Genomic DNA, 15,322 nt, shown 5'->3' with positions numbered 1-15,322 from the left:
TGGAATGTCAGCTGCAAACACAAGGTGTAAAAGAAGAAAGTCAGCTCAAGACAGAGTGACAAGGATGGTCAGTCCTCTAATAACCACATATTAAGCTAAGGGGCCCTGGAGGGAGAGTGTGAGGGGGTGAGATAAAGGGCTGCAGTGCATACCTCCACACACCTCTCCGGTTTCCTCGTCCAGACATTCGCTGTCGTCACACTCACAGTAACGTCCCGTCACCAGGACCCTGTTGTCTTTCTTGTCACACATGCAGCTACCACAGTGACAGGTTCCTATTAAATATACAAGATTTAGACACAGGTTAATGTTTTTTTGTTGGGAAGGTTTGTGTTCATTTATGGGTGTATGTTAACAGTGTGTTGCTGAGAGTGGGTGGGAAGACTTGTACATTTTTTTGAAGCATTTCCCTTTCAAACCAAGGCCCCAGCTGGTTTGCAGATGTGCACTGGAGGCATCATCTGTGGATCGTGTGGCAACAGATCTCAGATCTAGACGGGTGCATCACTAGTGAGTGTGATGTTGTGAGGTGTGTGTGTGTGTGTGTGTGTGTGTGTGTGTGTGTGTGTGTGTGTGTGTGTGTGTGTGTGTGTGTGTGTGTGTGTGTGTGTGTGTGTGTGTGTGTCCTTGATCTTTCCACATGTTTTGCTATAAGGACAGAAGATGGACATCTACATGTGGTGAACATTTGCATTTCTATTTGATCAAACAGGCAACCTAGGACTAGCCTACAGCACTGAACACTACATGCTTTCACACACACACACACACACACACACACACACACACACACACACACTAAATTGTCAATACTTACTTAACAATAATGTGACTTCAAAGGGGTTTATTGAAGGCATTTAGTTGTTAATAATTGTTTTGTTATACGTAAGACTGTCTCGTGTGTGTGTGTGTGTGTGTGTGTGTGTGTGTGTGTGTGTGTGTGTGTGTGGCCTCAGTACCTCTGTTGGAGCAGATCACCCCCTGTGGGTTTTTGCACAGCTCTTTGCTCTTCTTCTTTGCTAGATTGCACTCCTCCTGGAACTGGCAGGCATCTCCGGACCAGCCCTCGTCACACTCACACATCCCACAGTCACAGTAGCCGCGGTCTGAAGGGAGTCACAACACAACACAACACACCACATGCTGTTTATCAGTGCTGAGAAAAGCCTGTTGCCAGTGCTTCCAATGGCCTGATAAACTCAAGGTCGCATATAAGTGTCCTCCTCGACGGATATGATGGCTTTGCATTACCAAGAGAGTACAGGAATATTAAGGTCATAGGATTTCATTTGACTCCCTCGTCGACTCTGAATTATTGTAACAGACCCGTTGTACTCCCAGGTGACTCGGTGTCAGTGGATTTGAAATATCATGAATTCCCCCATGAGATGCATAAAGCTACTCCTAAGCAGGCAGGAAGGCAGTGCCTCGTGTCTAATACATTCTGAAAGTCTTATTTGCATTACAACCGTTTAGAACAAAATACAGGATGACAGGATGATCTACAATCTTTGGCCATCAATCACTCAGTGAGAGCATTTCCTCGTTCACTGGTCAGAGCACTTACACAGGCAGTATTTGGCTTCACTATTTTTTCATCATTGTGATGGCCGTAGCGAGCATTATGAAAAACAGGAAGAATCGTGTGATGCAAATGATGGCTGTTGACAAGTTATTATGAATGTTGATCCCGTTGCAAAGGGGCCTTGTATGTCGCATTCAATCATTCTCCTGATGATCGCTCGTCATGTAAATGTGGTGTCCTTTCGAAGGGCTATCCATCAGTCATTAACAGCAGGCAGGTCCCCTGTCTCTCCTCATTATTGATACGTCTCAAGGGGACACATGGGGACAGGTTCAAGGAAAAAAAGATTATGGAAAATGCACTTCCAAGAAGGCTGTGCAACGGAGACAATACGGAAAATATGATTAGTTTGAAGAAACATCCATCTTCTATACTGTATAACTGTCAAAACTGTAAAAAAAAATGGAGAGATTCTGAACTTTCTGCTGGTTGTCTTGAGACAATGCTAGTGACATTATAAATCATACTGTTACAGTAAGCACAGCTCATCTGTACAAGTTCATTTTAAGTTATTTAAAAAGAATAGAAATTAGTTTAACATCGTATTAAATGTATTCGCAATGTCGCCAAATATAAGTCAGAAATAATCTTATTGACTGTCTGACTAGCTGTGTTTTCATTAGCCAGACAGACTTATGCAAACCCCTGGGTGCTGAGACTGTCAAATTATTGGCTCATTAAAGTGCAAAAACATTCATGCTGCACACATACATTCATACACATTAAAACCACACTTGTTTTTTCCTGTAAATAATGATTATTGAATTGTCGTCAAAAGAAAAATATACTGTAGAACACAGCCATTTTACCGTTACTAATTCCGTGTGTTGTAGTTATTTGATCGCCTATACACACACTACATACTCGTCGACATGACCTAAGTAAGATTATAAGTGTGAACATTTCTTTTTGGATTTATCATTTAGTTTTGCAGGTGGGAACTCCCACACAACAGCCATAAAAACAAAATCAGATTAAAGTATCCGTCTTAATTCAGCCACCCACCAAGCCCCCATCAATTTTCACTTGGCAGTCACGCTGACGTACAAAAAAGGCCCCTCTCCGTCTGCTAGGCGAAAGTGTGTGTGGGAAGGTGCCATGTTTGTCGACAGTTTATGTTTCCTGGCGCTTCCTGAGCAGTAATTCTCTGTGCCTTTGGGGTGTCAGGGTCCTGCCTACGCTCCACTAACGGACACATGCACCTTGCCAATCAGGGTATAACCAATATCCAGATACTTACAATGTGGATGGATCTGTGCCACCATCAATAGCAGCAATAACAAGTGATCTAGCGCTACCACGATTGACTGCTAATGAGGAGAGGATGTTGACTCATGCAGCAAGCTAATTGCAGGATTAGCATTTCACTTGTTCCTGTTTAATGATAAACAAAGTGTAATACTGAGAATGAGATAGACAAGGAAACAGGTTTGTATATGGAACATAATAATTCGTAAATTTTGAGTGATTACTGGTAAGATATACTGTATGCCCACCAAAAGCAATTTCCTCTCTGTGAACAGAAAACACTTGTATCACTTAGATTTGAGGCTTGGGGCTATATTCTGAGATTCGTTGCAGTCTCGATTATGTGCAAGACTTACACATCTGAAAAACTCCCCGAGACCGAGCTCATTTATACGGTGGCGCTGAGCATTCACCTAATAAAAAAAAGTTTCACAGCTAATGTAGCCGTTAGCACACTCTCGTAATTACGAGATAAGTATCTCGTAATTACGAGATAATGAATGAACAGTCAAAACATATTTAAAATAATTGTATTGATTATGGGGCCCATTGTAGTCCGGAAACCAAGGCAATTGCCTACGTTTGCCTATGGCTAGGTTCACCTCGTCTGCACACACACACAGACACACACTATGTTTGGCACGACACTGGAACCGCAACCACTAAATTGCTAAATCAACATTTAGGCCATTACTCTCATAGGCCTACTTGATATCCTGGTCATGGATTGTGTGTAAAAATAGAGTAAAGTGTGCTTTTAGGGCAGGAATAAAAGACCATAGGATATTGTATCAAGTCTAAAGTCAACAAGTGCTGGTTATGATGATCTCAAAATGAAATTAGTGAAGCAGTGTCTCCCCACCAGTGTGGAGTTCCTCAAGGTTCCATACTTGGACCTCTTTTATTCCTTATTTACATAAATGATTTGCATTTAATATCTGAAGAAGCTCTTTTTATTTTGTATGCCGATGACACAAATATTTTCATTACCGATAAAGATGAACACAAGTTGATTGATCGAATGAATAGCGTACTTGATCGGTTGGATAACTGGTTCAAATTTAACAAATTATCCCTTAATGTAGAGAAGTGTGCTTATATGATATTTAAGCCTAAAAATATTATTCTATCTGATCATATCCAGCCAATTTTTATGGCGAACAATGCACTCGAAAATGTTTCCAATGTAAAGTTCTTAGGGGTTTTTATTGACAATAAGCACAATTGGAAAAACACACGTCACAGGTGTCCAATAAATTAGCGAGAAACATTGGGGTTATACGACGAGTAAGACCCGTGCTGTCAAGAAAAATTTGTATGGATTTATATTACTGCCTTATTTACCCCTTTATATCCTATGGCAATATAGTATGGGAAAGCACATACAAAACCAGTCTAGATTCGATTTTTATGTTACAGAAAAAATTTGTTAGAACTGTAACCAACTCCAGTTGGGACGCTCATAGTGCTCCGTTATTTCTAAGTCTGAAGTTGTTAAGCATATATGATGTGAATACTCTTCAGATCGGCACTTTTTTTTCCAGTTTCTCAATAATTTACTTCCTTCTTCTTTTAACAGTTTTTTTATAACCAGGTCACAGATCCATAGTCATCAGACCAGATCTGTAGATCTCCTTCACCGTCAGTTTTACAGAACAAATCTTGGACAGTTTTCAATTAGGGATAGAGGTCCAGTCATTTGGAACAGTTTTCCTGTTACTCTACGTAAACACTCATCTTTAGTTACTTTCAAAAAACATCTTAAAATGTACCTAATTTTAAAAGCTTACAATAATGTGTTAAACTGAATGTATGTTATATTGTCTTTTTGCTTGTTAGTTACATCTTTACATTGCTTTTTTACATGTACTTAGATGTATTTTCATTTTTGTAACATGACTTTGTAGTTTTATCTCTTTAATTTAATTTTTGTTTGTCTTTTATTTTTGTTTGTCTTTTCTTTTTTTTCTTTTTCTTTTTTTTTTACTTCATTTCTTTATTGTATTTTAATGTCAGGTGGACATCCTTCATAAGCCCTTCGGGGTTTCTTTTGTCCCACCCGTGCATTTATGTATGTCTATGCGCATCTTCTTGCCATTTTTTAATCTTGTTTATTTGCACAAATAAAACTAAACTAAACTAAACTAAACGATAAGGTCGGACAGAGTAGTTGCCGTCCTGCATGAAAGGGGAGATCCTTACAGCGCCATTTATTACCTGTACTTGATTTTTTTTTCTGTCTCCGAATGACATTTCCCCCACTTATTTTGTTTGATCACGTTCTCCGTAACATGATACTCATTTCGTCGAGTAATTATTCCTCCTCGCTCTCCTCTCCCTGTGGGTTGCAGAGCGTGAAACTGCGGGCATGTCGATGTCAGCCCGTGTTCTGTCGGAAAGATCTATGAGACACCTGTCTTTGGTAATAACTCATTCTCTGTGTGGGCACTGCCTTCAAAACCAACAACTCCTACTTCTCATCCTTCCGGTTTCTTCACAATACCCAACTTTTCCATTTGTGACCTCACCATATACTTTTGTAAAAAACCTCTTAAGATTTCCTTTTATAAACATTCTCTAGGCATGATTATAGAAATGCAGAAACACTTGTTCCTATACAGCACCAAGACTTTGCTGAAATCTCAGCCGTAAGGGTTCCCAATCAAATCAAAATCGCCCTTTTTTTCTACTCTAACTTGGAAGGACTCGAGTGGCTTTTTCCTCCTCACAGCTCATGCTGGAATCATTAGGTGACTCACCACACAGGCACACAGCCCAGCAAAAAGCTCAGAATATCTAAGTGCGAGCACATCAAAATATGTACTGGAAAAAGATACAGAAATGAACAGTTTAATGGGCTGTAATGGCTCGAGGACTGCATTCCACTGCGGGTCCCGTATTTTATGTTATTTTCCTTCTCTCTGGGAAATCAACAAAAGATGATGTATTGAACCTTTGAGTGCTATTAGTCAGCTGTTCTCTAATGATTGCTTCATGTGCCAATGTGTCCATTTTAGAGGCAACAATTGATGTTATTCTGATGGAAAGTGCATTTGAAGGAGTTTGATTTTGGAACAACACTGGGCAAACCGACTTCTTATGTTCTCTTGACGTAATTACATATCCCCTTGGGTGGGTTGCTCTTTACTGTGGCCCTGGCAGGGGGGCACAGAAGCTTGGGGCCGAGCTAGGAAAAGAACAGAGACTCTGAAAACTCATTGCCTCACTGGGAGAAGCTAAACTGTGTTTTTACAGAACCCCCTAAACAATCATCCTCTAAAAAAAAAGGCTTTCTCGCTGGTGTTCATGCCTCTCTATTTCAACTGCATCCTTTGAGATCGGGCGAGAAGGACACACATTTGATTAAAGTCTGCCAGATTCATAAAGTTACAGATTGCTCTGGTTTGCAGACATACTTGGTCCTGTGCCTCAAAACACATAAGTGTGTGTGTGTGTTTCATGTGCTAATACAGGAAGTGAATCTTTGATAAAGAAAAAATGACATGTATTAATCATTATGTTCCAATGAGGCTGAATTCAAAGAAGATTGCTCCCTGAAGGGTTCAGTCTTAATTCAGTGCTCAATATTGTATTTTATAATGGTATACTAACATGTCTTGTAATTACATGTGTGTTTTGTGCTCTGCAGGCTAGCATTATGTGTGCGATTTAGGCTGACCATAAATCATACACATAAGAGCAGCCTTTCTGAAAATGCAGCACAGGTTCAGCACAGACAGGGAGAGAGAGAGAGAGAGAGAGAGAGAGAGAGAGAGAGAGAGAGAGAGAGAGAGAGAGAGAGAGAGAGAGAGAGAGAGAGAGAGAGAGAGATTTCACGTGGCTCTTCAATGAGGGGAAAAAGAGGAAAGGATGTTTGAAAGAGAGAATGGAAAGCTTGCCACGTTGACTCTCACCTATGACAAGGGGGAAGTTATTACAGCAATTACATAAAGCTAAAATAAACGTGAAGGCTGGATTTTAATGGGCTCTATTTGAACACGTCAGAAATAATCGGAGGGTTTATGTTTCTCATGTACTGCAGTTTTTTGTTTTTTTTTAAAAAGGGACAGGGCAGAACATTTAAACAGTCAAAATATAAAGGCTTTGCACAGTTGGTGAACAGATGTTGGCCCGGGTCATCATCCACATTGCTCCGCTACACTATGGGCCGCACCAGAGGGAGGAACAACATGTGAGGGTCGGCATCAGTGTTTCCTGTGTGTGAATCCCAGAAATTCAACACCAACACCACTGGAACTAAAGCTCCAGTGGTGTTCTAGGTTTAGTAAGGCCCTTCACAAATAGGTTACATTATATTGTAATGGAATTCATGTATTGTTCGGCTTTTTCATTGACATTCCATAATACAAATAATGTGCAATAGCACTGGGAGGATAAGTTGCTGGTGTTAAAAAGTATAACTCCCACTTGAAGATCTGATTTCATAACATAAAAAACACAGTGGCCTTCTAAATCATTTCTAATATAGGTTTACAATCAGTTGTAATGGTAATTTTCCCAACAACATACTCTATGTATGGCTTCACACAATGGGACATGCCAGTTACTATTAGAGAAAAAAAACTATTGTAATGCATGTGAAAAGAACATGATCGACTTGTTTTTCTCAGAATCAAATGACAATGAGACTTTTCATTCTCCTCTATTCATTCCTAAAGAGGAACAAGGACATTTCCCTATATGAAGTACTCTATTCTTCTATAATGCCTCCATCCCAGCATGCATTGGGAAAGAACACCCAGGGCAGTTTACTGTATGCATTTACAGATGCAAAGTATAGAATTGTAGCGGTTCCAGTTCAGTTGACTTGCATAATGCAAAATGCAAAATCCGAACAAAAGGGAGCAGGATCTCGAGGGCAATCTTACTGTGCTGTAACAGTAATATACACTTTGCCACCCTACAACGTTTTCATGAAAAATAAATAAAAGGAACTTATTTATTATTGCTACAAGAGTAATATAGTATCAAACCTCATGGATGCCATCCGTGCTAAAAGACCATCTCCATGCCAGTAAATCTTTTTTGGAAAGGAAAAACACACAGTTTATCCCTGAGGAGAAAACAATCTATTGGATCTTATCAGTGGGCAGTTGTGAGAGCGATAAGGAAGCCACAGGGAAAGAAATTGGCTGCCGGTCTCAGACAGCAGACCATGCACGCTGCATGGGCTATTGAGCAACCGGGGGCTGTGTGTGTGTCTGTGTGTGTCTGTGTGTGTGTGTGAATGTGTGTAGGGGTGCGGGGTATTCCTTCTCAGTATGGATATAATTGCTGGGCCCTATATTATCACGGGCATATGATTGCTGGAGCAAGTCGCTGATTGTGCATACTTGTTGAGTGTGCATGTGTGAGCGTATGATCCTGTGTGTGAGTGTACAGTGTGTGTCTGGGTGTGAAAAGCCATCCCTCTACATCTAGGTTCCATTTGCAGTCTGTGTAGCAGTGAGTGAAACCCCATTATCAGACTGAAGACCTGGCCTTCTCCCTCCAGACTGTTGAACCATAATGAGCTCTTCTCAGCAGCCAACTTGTCTGCCCAAATAAATCACTCCTACCTTCACGTGCACGCTCGCACACACACACCTCCATTGGACCTGTTCTGGTGCACACATATCTCCATTACACGCTGGCACTCATACCCCAGTGCCTACAGGGTGCACCACACACACAGATAGGGATTCTTTCACCTTACAGCAACGTGGAGGGGACCACCCTTTCTCTTAACGTTCAGGAAATCCAAACTGAAACTTTTAGGTGTTGATTTAGATGTGTAGTCGTTTTATAAGTTGTAACACTTAACAATAAGGGTATATTAATTAACTGTCAATTAATGTTTGGTTAACTCATAATATGCATCAACTAACAGTTAATAACTGCTTAGTTAATGCTTAATTAGAATTACCTCAGCATTAACTACCAGTTATGCTTAGTAGATGCTTAACTACGCATTAGCTAACGAAGCATAGTTCAAGGTTAACCAACCATTCACTAACCGCTAATAACTAAACATCAACAGTAAGGAAATAGTTAACAAGCTTTAACTAACCGTTAATAGCATTAACTTATTATCAGTTGAATAATTCACCCTTATTGTAAAGTGTTGGGCAAATCCTAACACCTTTTTCCTTTTGATGATTTATTAGCGTATCTGATGACGTCCAGCATTTTCAATAAGCTTTGTGAAATGAAGTGAAAGAGCTAACCAACCAGGCTCCTCATTCTTCAATAGAAAAAGCCTTTCACTGGAATGTACTGCTTTCATCTTGAGAGCGTCTCACAAAGCGACCTGTTCTTGAGTATATGAATGCACTTAAGTGTTATCTCTGAGAACTTGTTAAATCAGGCAACAGGCTAAGTTCAAAGCTGTGCCTCCCAACTAAAGCTAATGCCCTGCTAACTGTATGTGAACCCAGCAGCTGTCTATGAGCAATGAAAAGCACTTTGAAGTGCTGCCAAGAGGTGGGCTCTCAAAGACACAATGCTTTTGCCGCTTCACTTTGATTTGGCAATGAAGAGAGAAATACAGGTGAACTGAATCCACTCGAAGTCTGTGAAATACACGTTTTTCTTCATTTGAACCCATTTCAAACGAACAGGATATTAAAATACCAAACAAATATAATAGGTTCCTGGATTGCACCCTAAAGCTCTGTGTTTCTCCTTGCACCTGGCCGAAACAACAGATGCTAAACACTCGTAGCCAAAACTCCTCTGATGCAAGCTCAGAGTGAGGAGTTCTGCTGCATCACTTACTGAACCACCGCTAACAACCAAACCAAAGTAGTAAAATATGTGGAGCCATGTGCCTGATGTGAATGCCTTCTGAGTCATGGAAATTTGACAGTATAAAGCCTCTTAAGAAAATATGACGAAAAAAGAACACTGACCAGGGTAAGGACATATTTGACTCCTGGCTATAACAGTAACCTATCTGGTTATGTTATATGTCAATACACAGTGGTGGACAGTAGTAAAGTCAATTTACTTGAGTACTGAACTTAAGTAAAGGTTTTGAGTATCTACTGTATATGTTGAATTTTTTTTGGAAACGTATGACTTTCTTTCTACTACATCTCAAAGACAAAAATGATACTTTTGACTCCACTACATTCCTTGGAATCTTGTCGTTAATCGTTACTTTCAGGCTAAGAGTCCTAGGTAAAGCCGTTGCTTATAAATAGCAAACATTTACACTTTTTACTTTCCGATACTTAAAGTATTTAAAAAAAAGCAAATACTCTTTTTACTTGAGTAGAAATGTAGCCTAGCAACTTTCACTTGTAGTCGAGTAATATTTGACCACAAGTATCTATACTTTGACTTAAGTATTTTGTCCATCCCTGTCAATATACATACTGTATATCATTGTAACCCACCGTTGCAAGTTTTCCCATTATATGTAGCACAGACCCAGTCGTGGCACTCGCAGCGTGGACCGTAGAACTTGCCCGGGTTTGTGGCCTCGCAGACGCAGACGCCGCAGTCACACTTGCCCCTCCCACTGCAGATTTTGCCATCAGGCGTCCGGCAGCGGCGCAGGGACGACTCTGAGGGCAGCTTGCACACACCGCCCACCTGGCTGGTAAACAAAAAGAAAGAAGAAAGGAGGTCAGCTGTGAATGGAAAAGCTTTGGAAAAAAAACAAAAAACGTCTGAGGTCAAGGGTCAAGTGGGCTGCCACCTGTGTCCTATTAAAATACAAAGTAGGCCACCACATCTGAGCCAGAATTGCTTCGAGACGTTTTAAGTATCAGATATGAAAAAGGGTGATACAAAGACATTTGGTATATACAATTTTGTAAATTTAGTTTCAATAAACACATTTAAGATGCTCATTTTTTTTATCGTTTGTACACTTCTGTCATCTGTCATTCACTTATAGATTTGAGCAAAGCAAAGAAAATAATTTAAACTTTCCTTTTAGTCAGTATTTTACTGTAATATCATGGAGGATGAAAATGGGACAATTTTACCATCTGAGAGCAGCCTGTTTGAGTCTATATCAAGAACAACCTTGGAAGTACAAAACTGACTATGAAGGTAAAATTAGGTAGAATATATTTGAGAAATCAAACAGCTCAGAAACAGCTTCACATTTCATTGAGCGTTACTCCAGCAGCTGTTTTGAGTCCGTGCTCAGTGTGAGATTTGTTTTATTTGGATGCTGTCTGACATTCTTTTTCTATTTCCGCCCAACCCAGTGTGGAAAGAGTAGACACATTTCAAATAATCAACAGATCAAGTGTTCCTGACTCCCATTAAAATGAAATGCAGAGTGTGTGTCGCTTGGAGATTATACATGTTCCATTTCACACAGGCATCACCCACCAATAGCATTTGTAGGCTTCAATTCCTCTGTCAAGCAGCGCCCTGAATATTTAATCTATCTGGAAATCAAGTGTCCGGCACCACTTCCTCATTTACTCACAGGATTTGTAAACTCAAACACAATGGCAGACTACATAGACGCTATATAGGCAGTGGTTGCAGAAATATCCCTTCTGTATTTTTCTGCAGCATTGGACTTGTCAATCCATGAGACAATAAGGAAATCCAGAAGATGGCATGGAATCAATCAATGGGATCTTCCAATGTAATGCTTCACTGTCTTATTAACTGCCACAACCTTGATGCAGGGACTGTGGTGTTCCCCCTTTCTTCACAATAGAATCATAGACACTCCGTTGCTTTTAGCTGACAACATTTTATTTTTCTTTTCTGCCAATGCTGACAGCTTCAGAAAATAAATGTACTGTGTTGGTATCAATTTCAACTGAATTTAAATGGCTGTGTTCTGCACCTTTAACTGAAGAGACGCGTGACTGGCAATCTTCCTATGCCATTTGCATCAAGCATATTGGTAGATCCCAGTTGCCACCAGATTGTATGTAATGGCTGCACCATAAAACCGTAGAGCAGAATCTGGGCATGTGAGCTCCCATATTATACACTTTTCGGTACTATTATACACCATATTATATGGTCTTAGTGGTCACTAATACGTTTTTCTTTAATTGTTTGCTGAAAAAAACTTTCAGATAATTTATTGTACTATGCTGAAGTTCAGCTAATCTCACAATGGCCTATTTTTTAAAAAGAGCTGCAGCTCCCCTCGTAAATATACAATCTTTGCGCTGCCCCCGCCCCCTGTCCGGAAGCGAAGCCAGATACGCCTCGCCCTCTGTCTGTCAGGGCCGTGGACCAATAAGAAATAGGGGTGTGGGCTGCACAGTGGAAGCTTCTGGCTTTCCAGTTTGTGAGGTCAGAAAAGGGGAAAATTCTGACTGGAGTATATTGGGTGGGGGAGGGGTGGTGTTTTCAGAAAGGGGGATTGTGAGAAAAGGAGAGTGTTATTTTTTTAAATATTTTGGCAGTCTCTAGACACACTGTGGACCCATGGATATGTTAGAACACATTTAAAAAGTGCATTTAGCATAATATGTGACCTCAGCAAGACATTTGTATTTCATCATCTGGTCTCAAAATGCTCCCCACAGGGGGTGAGGCAAAGGTGCCCAACTGTGCGCCTGTCAGTCCTTCCTGCATGTTGGGCTAACGTTTTTTTTATTTTTTTATCAAAGAAGCCTTTCTATCTTGTTGCTGTGCTTTACATCTAGGACAGTGCAGCTCAATGCATTGTTCCCATCTGTTGCTTGGGAAAGAAAGTACAAAGAAAAACCATTGCATAGTTTGTGTCTGCCTTGCGTGTTCTCGGGCATGCTGTACAGAACACTGGCTCCGTGAGAATGAACATAGCAGAAGTTCTTGATGTTATGGTCGCACTGTAGAGGACTGACGTAGAACTGGGGTACAACAACAAAAGAACAGACAAAACCAATAAAAAACAGAAGCGTCAAAAGCTAATGACCATCTAACCGCCAACATGCATGCTTGTTTAAAAGCAGGACAGGACAAAACTGGTCAGGGATCTGTGTTCCTAAGCCAGAAAACATAAAAGGAAGATATAAACAAGTTTAACACGAAACAGCTTAACAGTCTATTTTGTGCTCAAAATGCATTGTGAGAAGTTTCTGATTGAAGTAAGTCAATGAAGACATCCTTCATAGTATTAAGGAATTGTTGTAATAATGCAATCTATGCCACCTTTAATGTAACGGTGCCTTTGCTTAGGTGTGCAACATTTGAATGACTTCAAGAACGTCAAGATCATTTGTTTGTTTTAACTATACAAGCAAAATAAAGTATGCGTTGATTGTTTCTCAGCTTTTCTGTGGCTGTGCATGGGTACAAATCTCTCTGGTCCCAGGTGGATCATGTGACCTGTCATTTTGACTGCAACTTCAATGCCTGCATCATTGCACCGCCTGGTGCTGTTCAAGGGGGCTCGATTTGTTCCCCAAATTAAATGGTCCATAAGGGGAGCCAAGCCATATGTGGAAATAAATAAAGGTACATTTTTTACACTAGTTTTAGGGTACTTTTAATGTTAGTACAGCTGGAGCACTTCCTACTGCCTCTGTAGGAAGTTGATGTTTTGGATGCTCATTTGATTGAGCATTGTACATACATGGAAAAAGGCATAGCACTCCATCAGTGGCCAAGCCTTTAGTGCCCCTGTTCTTGGACATTTAAAAACATAAGCTTCATTTTTGTGTGTTTAACTACTCTTTTCTTGACACTTTCTAGTTATGTTATGCCTGGTAATCAAACAAGGTATTGGCATATGGTTAAAATCTGCAAAGTTATTCAGCTCTTATTATCAGGAACTGTTGCTTTCTGAGGTAAAGGGTAAGTGGGTTTGCCACTGGTGTCCAATAAATGCTATGACCTCCTGTACGCTATGACACACACAGTATAATCACTGCACAGGCACGGTGCACCTGCTTGAAGTATACACCCCCTGTGCAGCTGAGGTAAGTGTGAATCAGATGGCAACATTTACAGTTCTGCTGACTGAGGCTTTCCTGTAAAAGGCCAGAGTAAACATACATCAATATTTCACATTCATATTTTCAACAATTTTAGTGACATTCTTCATGTAATTCTTTCCATTTACACACATGATTCCAATCAAATATTTGTAAGGGTTTAACAGCAACAGCATTGGGGGTTTAAATTATATATATATGGATTATTGATTGCATTTCATTTTGCAGGAAGGTTTTGGGACTTTTCCCTTTATTTTCATTTGGTTTTTGGCTACCGGTACAACTGATTGCTTACTAAAATGCTTCATATTAAGTAATCCTCACTCCGGTCTGTCATAACACTTATGTTAATGCATGCCAGCTGAGGTGTCACCATGAAAATGAATGAACGTTGAAGTTTTAAAAAGTTCTGTGCAGCGTAAAATAATGAAAACAGAGAAGCAGACTTTTCCCACCATGACTTGTTGGCATGCAGGATTTTTGGCAAGTGAAACAGCTGCACCGATAAACTGCACCAAACAACTCAAGAGTCCAAACTATAAGTATCGGCAATCCCGAAACTTTCACACAGTGTTCTATCCAAGTGTTGTCTTTGTCAGCAAAACTCTGCACCTCCCCTCTTCCTTCTTGCTCTCTAGACCAACTCCAAAATAAACGATAGAAGAAGAAAAAAAGGCTTTGAAGAAACTCACCTCAGCGATTGTAACAAAGTGTCCTCCACGGTGGAGAGCAGAATGAGAAACAACGGCACTAACATGGACTGTACCAAAGCCTCAGTGTGCATGTTTAAATCCCAACAGTAACCTCAAGTAAAGTAGCTTGAAGGAATTTCCCCCGTCTTCCTCTCCTTAAACAGACAGGACAGGAAGAGTGAGTGAGTGAGTGAGTGAGAGGGGGGAAAACGAAAGAAGAGAAGGAGAGAAAGAGCAGCAGCAGGCTGGCCTGAAACTGGCTCAGTCTCTTCAGAGGCCAATAGCCTAGTCCTCTCTCCGTACAAGTGCCTTTGATTAGTCTTGACTCTCAGACGCAGTCCTGGGCAGGAGCTGGAGTGGGGAAAACTGCCAGAAAATGAAAAAAGTTAAGTCACCAGTTTGAGATGTAATTAGAAGCAGACAGTTATTTTTTTTTTAAGTTACACTTTTTTCGATTCCTTTTCCAGATGATCTCTATGTCGTTGTTTCTATTATCTTCAATGTTGGTATAAATAAATAGTAAACTGTCCCTGCCTCTTATAGTCTCACAAGGCATTTTGGCATGTCACAGTAGGAAAAAGCACATATGTGAATGATAAAAATGAAGCCTATTTAGCATGCTCCTCAGTATTGTGCATGCTGGCTCAGTGTCACAATGCCATGGACACTTCAATGGAAAATAAGCATTGTTAGTGTTATTAGAAACACCTGTGCTTTTCCTACTATGAAAAGTCAAAATGGAGAATCAGTCATTAATAGCATTTACGATGGCTGCATCTTGTTACGTTTCGACAGTTGCAAGGGCCCGCTCTTGTGAATAATGTCTCACTGGGTTTTGTTAGTGGTATGTTATGGTTCCATTTATGAAATCTCACACACTGAAA

General features: G+C 40.3%; 1 protein-coding gene across 1 annotated transcript in view; it reads right to left on the bottom strand.

The window, feature by feature from the left end:
* Positions 1-14,702, bottom strand: part of itgbl1 (integrin, beta-like 1) — a 48,239-nt gene extending 33,537 nt beyond the window's left edge. Inside the window, exons 1-4 of the mRNA XM_080038213.1 lie at positions 14,439-14,702; positions 10,234-10,436; positions 960-1,106; positions 153-275 (exon numbers count right to left, since the gene is read on the bottom strand). Of these exons, the coding sequence (XP_079894339.1) occupies positions 153-275; positions 960-1,106; positions 10,234-10,436; positions 14,439-14,530 (565 nt within the window). The 5' untranslated portion in view covers positions 14,531-14,702. The remainder of the gene's footprint in view (positions 1-152; positions 276-959; positions 1,107-10,233; positions 10,437-14,438) is intronic.
* Between the last annotated feature and the right edge of the window lie 620 nt (positions 14,703-15,322).

This window comes from Ammodytes marinus (assembly GCF_949987685.1).
Source record: "Ammodytes marinus genome assembly, chromosome: 12".
Classification (NCBI taxonomy): Eukaryota; Metazoa; Chordata; class Actinopteri; order Uranoscopiformes; family Ammodytidae; genus Ammodytes; species Ammodytes marinus.
Note: the sequence above shows the minus strand (reverse complement) of the source record. Positions and strands in the feature narration are given on the sequence as shown.